The 11,552-nt window shown below is 31.3% G+C and overlaps 1 protein-coding gene across 3 annotated transcripts; it reads right to left on the reverse strand.

Annotated features, from left to right (window-relative positions):
• Positions 1–1,502: 1,502 nt before the first annotated feature.
• Positions 1,503–3,938, reverse strand: LOC102669457 (rust resistance kinase Lr10). 3 transcript variants are annotated; one of them, XM_041007711.1, is made up of 3 exons: positions 3,424–3,761; positions 3,073–3,274; positions 1,503–2,837 (listed from the first exon to the last, which is right to left on the reverse strand). In XM_041007711.1, the coding sequence occupies exons 2-3, from the start codon at positions 3,151–3,153 to the stop codon at positions 1,794–1,796; spliced, it is 1,125 nt and encodes a 374-aa protein (XP_040863645.1). In that variant the 5' UTR covers positions 3,154–3,274; positions 3,424–3,761; the 3' UTR covers positions 1,503–1,793. The 3 variants fall into 3 exon arrangements, with proteins under 3 accessions (XP_040863645.1, XP_006576001.2, XP_040863642.1); XM_006575938.4 differs by having other exon boundaries at positions 1,503–2,899; positions 3,073–3,938; XM_041007708.1 differs by having other exon boundaries at positions 1,503–2,866; positions 3,073–3,884.
• Between the last annotated feature and the right edge of the window lie 7,614 nt (positions 3,939–11,552).

The raw sequence follows: 11,552 nt of genomic DNA on the forward strand, positions 1-11,552 counted from the left end.
TTGTGGTTCTCACCGGAACCAGAATTATGTTTCAATAACGACTCTACTGCAACTTCCAAGGACTCAAATCGAGCTTTGTTGTCTTTCTGATCAACCTCTAGCATTTCCAAAACCCTAGCCATTTTTGTAGAAAGCTCTTTCAAACGAGTATTATTGGCAATTGCAGAATGAAAGCACCAATGTAATAGTCGTACCAAAGGTACTAGGCTAACAATAGTATTTAGATATTCGGCCTAACCAAATACCTAGGTTCTTTCTTTGCCGATGGGGTACTAAATTGTGATCGGAAGGGTACTAGGCTGTGCTCGAGCTAGATACCTACGATTTCTTCCTTCATGAGAGAGTTGGAGGTATTCGGATATTCGATCTAGCTGAATCTAAGGTTTCACCTTTGTCAAATATTATCCAGAGTATTCAAGTATTTTGGCTAGGCCGAATGCCCAGATTCTTTCTTTGCTGAGAGGGTACAAAGCCATGGCTGAGAGAACTAGATCGTGGTCGAGAGGGTACTAGATCATGATCGAAAGTATCCTATGCCCGACTAGTATACTTCTCAAATAAAAAGAGCAAGGTCAGTATTGCATTTTAAATGGCCCTCAAGTGGTTTTTGCAAACCATAACAAGGGAGTTGCTATCAACAGGACCTGGAACATATCCCTTGCTGCCCGAGCTTGCCTCCAATTAATAAAAACAGCATCTTTTCAGCGAATGGCACTCTCATCCGCTTCCATAATGTCATTCCAAAGTTTAACATTTTGTTTTCTCCTTAACAACATAGCAACCCTGCATTAGTTTCCAGAAACCATGCCAGCTTCCTTCCAAACACCCTCACTACCATTGCAGCTTATTGAAGAATTATATAGATATCATTTTTCTACGTAAACGAGCAGAGCTATCTTGTCACTTACCACTCACTCTATATCGCCTAAATCCACATATATGATGCAGTAAAAAAATAAACTTCCAATAAAATCATTAAAAACAAAAGATCTTCTAGTAAAATTTTCTAGATCATTGTCAGATCAAGCTAGTAAATTTATTGATGTTTATAAAAAATGAAAATCCCATTATTTCTGCGAGTTTACATTTTTTTCCAATGATTTAGCACTTGTTTGTATCCCCGTTGTAATTTTAGTGGTGTTCATTCCAAAGCAGTTGTAACGTGTGAGTAACGAATAAATACCCTCTTGCAAACGTACTTTTAAAGCTTATCAACGGTAACTCAAACATTTAAATGGTAAAATTCTCGTGAGTCATGAAATTTAAAAACAATCATCCTAAAGAAATGATAAAAAAAAGCATTGGTTTTTTATTAGTAAAATGCATTGGTTGCTAATGTTGTTAATTTAACTATCGGGATCATTAAAAACTTCTGTTTTGCAAGACAAAAACTGTAGGGATCATTAACTTCTGTTTTTGAGGCTACATCAATGCATTTTAACAAAATAACAAATTGAACCAAAGAAAAAAGATATAATTTTGTATTGCAAGACAGTCCGCACAATACGAGAATCTTCCATCCAGACAAGTGTAGAAACTAAAATTCTTAAGTAAAGCCTTAGAAGCTTCATCTAACAAACAATAAACAAGTAGATTGTTAAGCTTACACGGATAACAGACTATTAACAGTGCTGATAGGTCTTACAACTTCTATAAAATACATCTTCTATTCAGACATGAAGTCAGAAACTAAAACTCAAAGTATAATTCTAGAAGCTTAATGCAAGAATAAGAAAAAATAAACTAACATGTAGAATAATAAGCCTATACGGATAATAGACTATCAACATCATTTACTCTTCTATTTCATGAATAACTTCCAACTCGAAATTCTGACGTCTTGTTGGAACAAGAGCATTTGTTCTAGAAGAACCAGTGATGTCAAAAGGAGTAGGAGGTGCAATTAAATCATCTCCATCTCCTTTAAGCATTTGTACCACAGTTTTCATGGATGGGCGGTCCCTTGGATTCCACTGAATGCACCTAAGTCCTACAATGGCCAGTTTCTTTGCTATTTGAACATCTCCCTCATCCTCAATAGTAACTTGAAAGTCTCTACCTTCCAGCAAATTATGGATCCATTCAGGGTATAGAACTTGGAAAATTTCCTCAGCTGACATATTTGTATTCTTTCTTCCTCCCACCATCTCTAGCAACAACATTCCATAGCTGTAAATGTCAGACTTGTAAGACACGTTACCGAAGTTTCTTGAGAAAACTTCAGGGGCAATGTACCCTAACGTTCCTCTTGCTGCGGTCATAGACACCGTGCTTTGATTTTTGGGACACAACTTGGCAAGTCCAAAATCCGTGATTATGGGGAGGAAGTGGTCATCTAGTAAAACATTGTGAGGATTGATGTCGAAGTGAAGTATTCTGTGATCACAACCAAGATGGAGATACTCAATCCCTGTGGCAACACCAAGAGCAATTTGTTGCAATTTCTCCCAACCGAGGAAAACATCGTTGTTGTCCGGTGGTGCTAAGAACTTTTCAAGAGAACCATTCGGGAAGAAATCATAGACAAGAGCTCGGTGGAATCCATCTGCGCAGAATCCAAGCAAGCGAACAACGTTAATGTGATGAATTTTTCCTATGATTCCCACTTCATTTATGAAGTCCTTCCCATCTCCAACTGTGTCATTGAGAATCTTCACAGCAACAAGAATTTGTTGGGAGAGCATTCCTTTGAACACTTTTCCATGTGCCCCTTCCCCTAAACTTTCACTAAACCCATTTGTGATTCTCTTAATGTCAGCATAAGTGAATCTAGTAGGTTTCATTGCCGCATAATCCTCCAAGAATTTCTCTATCCGAGCCTGGTCTTCTTCTTTTATCTTATAATATCCATACATGTAGAACAAAGCTTTAACCAGTAGCAGAAAAAGCATCAAACCAACTGTTGTTCAAGTTTTCAAGTTACATTTAAAAATAAAAAATAAAAAATTGACTAATGTGACTGATAAATTATAGTTTCTTAAACTTATTTAAAATTTTCGTAAATTTAAGGACTTACAGAACAGCACTATATAAGCAGAGAAAGTAAAAAGCAAACATGGATATGTTGCATACCTGCAGCAATGAGTACAATAGTTGATGTTGGAAAGGCGTTTGTTGGGCAAATGAAACATTCAGTTTCATCTTGGGTACCATTCTTCCATTTACATTTCTGGCCTTGTGCTTCACACTGATTACAGTTGGGTTTTGACCATTTCAAGATAGAGTTTATGATCTCCTCACCATCCAACCACTCCACGGACAAAACATCTTCCACCTTGGTGCAAGATATCAATTCAGGATCAATCCATGGAAGGTAAGATAGTCGCCAAATCGGGCACGAAATTGAATTGCAAAAGAAGAAGGAAACATCATGCTTGTCCGAAAAATCTGATTGGAATTTGAATGGATAAATAGAGTAATTACCGAGTTTTAAGAACACCTTGGGAAGGCAATTTTCAGGGTCATAAATTTGGATTTGCTGAGACTTGTAATCTATTTTTTTTACAAATAATTTAATTGGAACAGCAGGGAGCTCCAGCACAGTCTCATCTTTATCGTTACAAAACAGATCGAACCCAGGATGATGGCCAGTGGTGTGACTCAAATTGTTATTTCTGAGGTAAAATGGAAATTCAATATGAACGCGTCCACACTTCTCCCTGCACCGATCCTTGCTTATGACAGGCTTCCCTAGCAGAAATAACACTGTCAATAGAAGATAAATTTTCTGAAAACTAAACATTGCTAACTATAAGCAGGCTAGAAATGCTTCGCTGCCTCATGTAGTTAAAAATGGATGAGAGCCGCCTTGCAACCATTTACTTCACTGTCACGGTATAATGTAGTTAATAATGATCTCCTCACTCAGTTTTGTTTTTTTTCATCCAAAACCTTCAAACTCAAGATCTTTACTTAAGGATCCCGCTCTTCTTTTACTTAAACCAACCACACGGTAGTTATGACTTGTATTTTAATTGTATTTGTTTTAAGGTATAATATTACATTAAATGACATTTTGAAAATATATTAATTAGGATATTTCAGTTAAGTAAATTTGAAAATACGTTTGTTTCGATTTTAAAATTATTAGAAATATTTTTTTAAATTCAAAATTATTGAAATAAAAAGTACGTAAAAATAAAAATGGAAGTTATAACTATGTTAGAAAATAATTTTTCATATTCTAATATAAATATATTTTTCTCATATATCATCAGTGGCGATTCAATTTTATTTTCAATATGTGCAAAAGACAATGTAATATTTTTTTATATGAAAAATAATATAGGCTTTATGAAAAGCTATTCAAAAAATCGACGTAATAAAAATTATAAGAATAAAATAAATAAAATAAAGATTAATTTTTTTTTTCTTTTATTCATTTGCAACATCCGTAACAAGCTTTAAGGGAGTACGCCCAGGAAAACCGAGAATCGACACCGGAGATTGATGATCAGCAATGGACAAATGATTTACTAGAATAAGATTAAAGGATGTTTATTTATCTTTTATTTAAGATACAATCTGTAAGTAAGTTATCAAAACTTTGTGTGTTGTAAAAGAACAGGACTTTCCTCATTAGAAGAAGGCCAAATTGTATCCTGATGGGACAAAACCTATTTTCACATGGGAGAAAAACAAATATTTGTTTAATATATTCAACGGAAATAAACTTCATTGCGGGAGCAATTGCTCCCATTAGTCTCTAAATAGATCCGTCCTTGTTTCTCATCATAAAAGTAAAATAAAATAATTTATTACTACTTTTCTTTTATAGACATTAGCAATGAGTAAACCCCTCATATATCACAGTAGTCAATGCTATTTTAAAAAACATGAATAAGTTCCTCACTTTCAACTCCTCTAGTCAGTTAGTTCTCTGTCATCTATTGAACATTAACGTCGTTAGTAAGGTGATTAGCCACGTTGTTTGTCACATAAGCAGCCACGTGGCATATCACTTGGTTGCATAGTAGGTGACAACTCACTAGGGATTGAAATGACATAATTTTTTGTATTTTATTCTTGAAAAAATGATATTATTTAATAAAGGATGGAACTGAAAATTGATGGCATTCATAATGGTAACTCTTCCATTGTCGGATACTTTCAATGTTAAATAACACCATGTGATCGATAGTAGTAAAATGTTCTAATATAATTTTTATCAGGTAAGTATATTTGTATTTGTGGGTGATATGAATAGAAAATGTATAAATAGATGATGATTTAATTTTTTAATAGATACAAATTTTAATTCAGTTTTTAAATATATAGAAAGTATGATAATTTATGTTTGTCGTACACTTTAATAAAAATCAATTCTTCTATTTTATAATTTAATATCAGATCAATTTTTAAATATTATATCTTAATGATAAAATAATTTCATAAAAATTTAATAAAAAAAATAATTATCGCATATTTTACACATTTATGATTAAATCAAATTTTTTATTGTTTCATAATGTTAACCATTTATGCCTTCGAATATAAGGAAAAAGTCATTTACCCACGAAAAAAGTTAGAAGAGAAGAGGTATAGTGTGTTTATCGTGAAGAATAAAGAGATTTATCTCTTACCATTGACTGAGAGCATCTTTGAAAATCTATTACAAAGTTATTATGTTAGATGCACAAATAATTTTATCAATGGACTAAAATCTTTATTTTTATATTTTTTATTTATTAGACTAATATTAAAACACGTACTATAATATTTTCAACTTCAAATTAAACATATTGAATGTGTGTTCAATGTTAAGTAACATTTTTGTAATATGAAATATTAACCTTTAAATTAAAGTAAGAGAAGGAGAATTTAGATAATAAAGAAAGGAAGACGTGAGGTTCGCATGGTGGAAATTTTCAATGAGATCCATTTTCCGTAAGGTCCACTCTCAGAGTGCTTCCCAGAAAAATCAACTTTTATTTATTTAATTATGTATTTAATTTAAATAAAAATCGTTTGATTATATCCACGTAACCGACTTATTTGTGGATGTAAGTCTGGAACCGTGCACCACACTCCAGAAGTTTTATATAAAATAAAATATAACTTTTCAGTTGTAGAATTTTATTTAAATTAATTATTTAGTTATTTTTAAATTTAAATTAAATAAAAATAGTTGTTATATCCTTTTATTTGACCAAATTGTGCAGTTGAAAATATCCAGGTACATCAACGTGCTCCGTCCTAGTTCTTTCTAGAATAAAAATTATTTGTTAGTTATTATTAATTAATTCTGTTAATTTATTTAAATCAAATTTTTATATTTATCTTTTTGTTGACACAGTTTATGGCTGAAATCTTCATTTTTGTTTTAATCCTTCCATTAATCAAGAAAAAGGAATATAACTAATTTAAAATTTAACCAAAAAATAAGTATGATAAAAAATTATTTCTGTTAAAGGTTTATAACTGAAAGTTTAAGTCATGTTGATCTAGAGATGTCACAAAGATTCTGACAATTTTATTTTTTAATTATTTATATAAGCATTTTCTATTTATTAATTACTTTTAATTAAAAATGTTAGTATTAGTCCAAAAATTATCTTGAGACAAAAACGGGTCGTGCACTGGTATTTTACGTCCAGACCCACTTCCTTATGAAAATAAATTTTTTATTAACATTTATTAATTATAGACAAATTTGTTTAAAATTAAAAAAGCAATTGTTCTAGTATAAAATAATTTAGTAATTATTCTAAAAGAGAATAAGTTTTATGTTTGTTTATGATCGGAGAAATTACTTTTTTAAAAGAATAATTAATTTTATGAGAAGATATTTCAAATATATTTGATCATAATTAAATTTCATTCTTTTAAAAAAGTAATTTCTCTAAAAGGTTGATTTATATTTTCATATCAAGTAAACATACGAGACAATCCAGTCAAATTCATGTCACATCCAATTGATAAGATTATTTAATATATATTTTAGGGAGACTTTTTCTTTCCGAATCCAGTTTGTCTAAAAGCGTGAAAGATAGTGGACAAATACATAAGTTATCTTGCATCTTTCTAAGAAACTCTAGACAAAAATAAACCCATATAAGACTCACATTAAGACTTTAATAAGATTAAACATATAGAAATTATTTATTACAAATACATGGATTTAAGTATGGATCTTTGATGTAAAAAACAAAGGTAAAATTGGTTTCACTCCTTACAAAGACAACTTTAAAAGTTTGATTATAATATAAAAAAAGATTTTAATTCCCCATGATTAAAACAGTGGAAATTCTAATATGCAAGATTAGTTTTTACATTTATGTAAAAGAAAATGTAGTTTTTTACATAGATAAAAAGGAAAACTACGTCTTGTATGCTGGTTAAATTATATTTTTAGTTCTTTAGTTTATTTATTGAATTCACTTTTATCTCTTTTTTTCAAAAATATTTAATTAGGTCATTTAATTTAACAAAAACACACTAAAAGAAAATAGATTAAATTTTTTAAACTTAAGTGATTAAAAAAAACTATAAAAAAAATGAGAGGCGAAATGATATTTTAACGAAATAAGAACAAAAATTAAAGTTAAAATATCAATTAATTTAAGAGGAAAATATGTATTTAAGCCAATAGTTTTAAGGATACGTGCATGCATAAGATTTCTGGCATGTTACTCTGAGAGTGATATGAGTAGGAAAAATATGCCAGCAGCCCGATCCAAGACGTCGAAAATGTATATATTAATTTGTGAGGGTGTCTGTGTCTGCCGTGAAGAATAGAAATTTATCTCTTAGTTGACTAAGTGTGTCCAGTGCCCCTCACTTCCACTTTCCTGGTGCTTTTCCAATTTTTTCATTTCTTTATTTAATTATTAATTAATTATATATTAAATTTAAATAAAAATTATTTTATTTTATAGTCTGGACACGTGTGCCACACTCCAGAAGTTTTATATGAATTTAAATTTTCTGCTTTAGAATTTTGTTTAAATTATTTTTTTTCACAGCACATAACAATACACAAAATAATTTTTATTTTTTATAATTTAATTTATAATTCAAAATATATATAAATTTTGTAATAATAAAAAATTACAATAAATAAATATTTTGAACATATAAATTATATTTTAGATTTATGATGGATAGTTTATATTGTGATATATTTTTTTATAAATTATTAATAATTTTAAAAATATTCAAATTAAAGTTAATACTAATTTTTCAAAATTGTATATTAAAAAATACAAAAAGTTAAGTTAAATTGTTAAATTGATATTAAAAACACAAGATGATATATTAAATATATATTAGGAGTTGTAAAGGAAAATATGATAAGAAGTGATTTTAAACAAATTTAAAGTCTTTTTTTAAAAAAAAAACTCATACGAATAGAATCTTTGTAAACAAATAATATATTCCACAAAAATACTTTCAAACGATGAAAATAGATTTTGCAAAATAGGCAGAGTTTTCAAAATAAAATCCAATTTAAATCCTAAGTCAGTTTAAAGTAGAAAAAAAATGAAAGTAAATAATACAAAGATTTATATTGATTTATCTATTACAACCCAATCTTCTTTTCCTACTAAATCACTGTTTTTTTTATAAATTAAACATATTTGTTGTTTGTTATTTATTTATTAGTTTTAATTAAAAATGTTAGTATTTTTACAAAAAATATCTTTTCAGAGATAAAAACGGTTCGTGGACTGGTATTTTACGTCCAGACTCACTTCCTTATGAAAGTAAATTTTTTATTGTAGACCAATTTTACGTCGTGGACTAGTATTATAAACCAATTTGTTTGAAATTAAAAAAAAAGTAATTGTTCAAGTATAAAATAATTTAGTAATTATTCTAAAAAAGAAGTTTTTATGTTTGCTTATGATCGGAGAAAATACTTTTATAAAAGAATACTTAATTTTATGAGAATATATTTCAAATACTTTTGATCATAATTAAATTTCATTCTTTTCAACTTCTGATTAGTTAATAATTACGTTGATCTAGTCTTACAGAAAAGACAATGCTACTTTACGCTATTGAATTTGTCTAAAAGGTTGACTTATATTTTTCATATCAAGTAAACATACAAGACAATCCAGTCAAATTCATGTCAGATGCAATTGATAAAATTATTTGATATAGATTTTAGGGAGACTTTTTCTTTTCGAGCCCGGTTTGTCTAAAAGCGTGGAGGATGGTGGACAAATACATAAGTTATGTTGCATTTTTCTAAGAAACTCTAGACAAAAATAAACCCATATAAGACTCACATTATGACTTTAATTAATTAGATTAAACATATATAAATTATTTATTACAAATACATGGATCTAAGTAAGGGTCTTTTCATGTAAAAAAATTGTAAGGATGTTTAATTCCTCTTTTTTTTTCCTTTTACAGAAATTGAATTATGTTAATTAATTTATTCATCACCAACATCGGAACAACACAAAAAATAATATTGCTAAAAACATTGAGACATTCCTAAAAGATTTATACCTAAATAACATACCCAAATTATAAAAAAATCTATGGAGGCAACTATTGAAGAATTTATGTCTTTTAATTTTTTTATTTTTTCTAGTACGTAAATAAATTGCGAATATAGTCCAAGTAATAAAAGTCCAAATTTCCTTTGGATCTCAATTCCAATATGATCCCCAAGCCTCATTAGCCCATATTGCTATTATGTACTATCCAAGGTCCACAAAATGGACATGGCAAGTGATGTGAAACTTCAATATGCGTTAACACTCCATGTCAGTCCTGTCGCAAGAGCATGAACGCATCGCCGTTAGTAGCCGAGCAACTAGACGGACAAGTTATCTCTAAACACCACAATATTTGAATATTAATGATAATGTTACAATCCCCTTATCAAGTGGCAGATACTTAATTATCTATAAAAGACGAATTATCTATAAGTCACGACATATTTACTAGCTATTACCTACAAGATAGGAATTATCTCCAAGGGTTGTTACACCGTTGTACCTACAAATAAGGACCCTAAGCTGCAATCCGACTCTATAAATACTAGGTTCTATCTCACCCTTTTCATTACATTCTCAATTCACTTACATACTTACTTGAGCATCAGAGTCCTTTGTTTTGTAGGTCCCCCCTCGTGTTCTCATAACAAAGGGTACCTTCAGTTCGACGTGTGAGATCATGGAGCCCATCTTGGCCACGTTGATTCTAACGTTGCTTAGCTCCAAATTTTGGTAAGTACATTTGGCACCCACCATTGGTTCGTGGTAAAACTTACCTCACTACCTATTTTCACCGATGGTTAGCATGCAGCCTATCCTTAGATGTGAGACACGTCTAGAGAGCTCCATTCCTCCCCCAACATCCATGACAAACAACTACACTCTCCAACAACTACAAACACGTATTGTAGAGATGGGACATTGCCATGAAGAGGAGCTCAAAAAGCTTAAGGTAGACCATGACCAATTGGAAGCTCATGTTAGATGCCCCTAAGGCGACGAGCACTCTGCCCACACAATGCATGAACGTATTCCAGGGGAATTGCACCCCTGACACACCATCAACACCCAAGACGATCCCAACCTGTCGTACATACACCACCATGAAGGGCGAACGACTTGTCGACATTCTTTTATTGATCAAATTATGGAAGTCGACTTGCCCTTAGGTTGGAAATCACTCAACCAATAGTGTTATTATGGAACTACCGATCCAAATGAGAACCTGGACGCATTCCTCACCTAAGCCAATCTCTACACCAACAATGATGCAATCTTGTGCCGTATTTTCCCAACATCCCTCAAAGGGGTAGCATTGACATGATACAAAGAACTTCCTCCATAATCCATCGACAACTTTGACACCCTTGTCGAACGTTTCAGCTCTCAGTATGCAAGCAGTCGGTCATGTGACCAGTCTGTTATAGGCGGAAAATGAATCACTTCGTAAGTTCATGGGCAGGTTTGGACAAATTGTTGTCTAGATCAGGAATCTTAACCCTAAAGTAGCACTACATTCCATGCTACTCGCCTTATAGCCCAGCAAGTTTGAAGACGGTCTATGAAAAAAACCTCCCAAAAGCATGAACAAGTTATGTGAGCAAGCCAAAGGCTATATTCAAATAGAGGAGATGTCAAGATTTAGAAACAAGGTCCAGAAAGCTAGAGAAAATTCAGACAAAAGAGAAGCAGGCACCAGGACTGAATTACATAAGTTGGACTAGAAGCATAAGCTAGACAAGTGTCATCCTCTCCTAAGGGTACCCAGGTATGAGCGTTACACACCTCATATACCCTTAAAGCTACCTCTGGAAATTCCTCCAAGATTAAGGTTAGATAGAACCAAACACTGTAAGATGTAGCTCAAATGAGGTATGAACTTTGAAGTGTAAGATGTAGCTCCATGTGGAGCTTGTATGCCTTGGATCTTCTTGAAGGATGAAAGATGATTGGAGATGTCACTTCAAGGAGAAGATGAGTCATGAAGAAGCTCACCACCATAGGAAGACATGAATAAGAGCTTGAAGGTAGGAAAAGATGAGTAGAGGTAGAGGGAGAGAAGGAGCATGAAATTTTGTGCCTCAAATGAGACCT

Source organism: Glycine max, chromosome 2 (genome assembly GCF_000004515.6).
Source record: "Glycine max cultivar Williams 82 chromosome 2, Glycine_max_v4.0, whole genome shotgun sequence".
NCBI classification, from domain to species: domain Eukaryota; kingdom Viridiplantae; phylum Streptophyta; class Magnoliopsida; order Fabales; family Fabaceae; genus Glycine; species Glycine max.

Excerpts from the sequence above, each read along its gene's own strand:
- LOC102669457 (XM_006575938.4), bottom strand. The coding sequence starts at position 3,742 with ATGTTTAGTTTTCAGAAAATTTATCTTCTATTGACAGTGTTATTTCTG. Across the intron at positions 2,900-3,072 it reads TATTGTACTCATTGCTGCAG|TTGGTTTGATGCTTTTTCTG; the intron begins GTATGCAACATA and ends CTTGAACAACAG.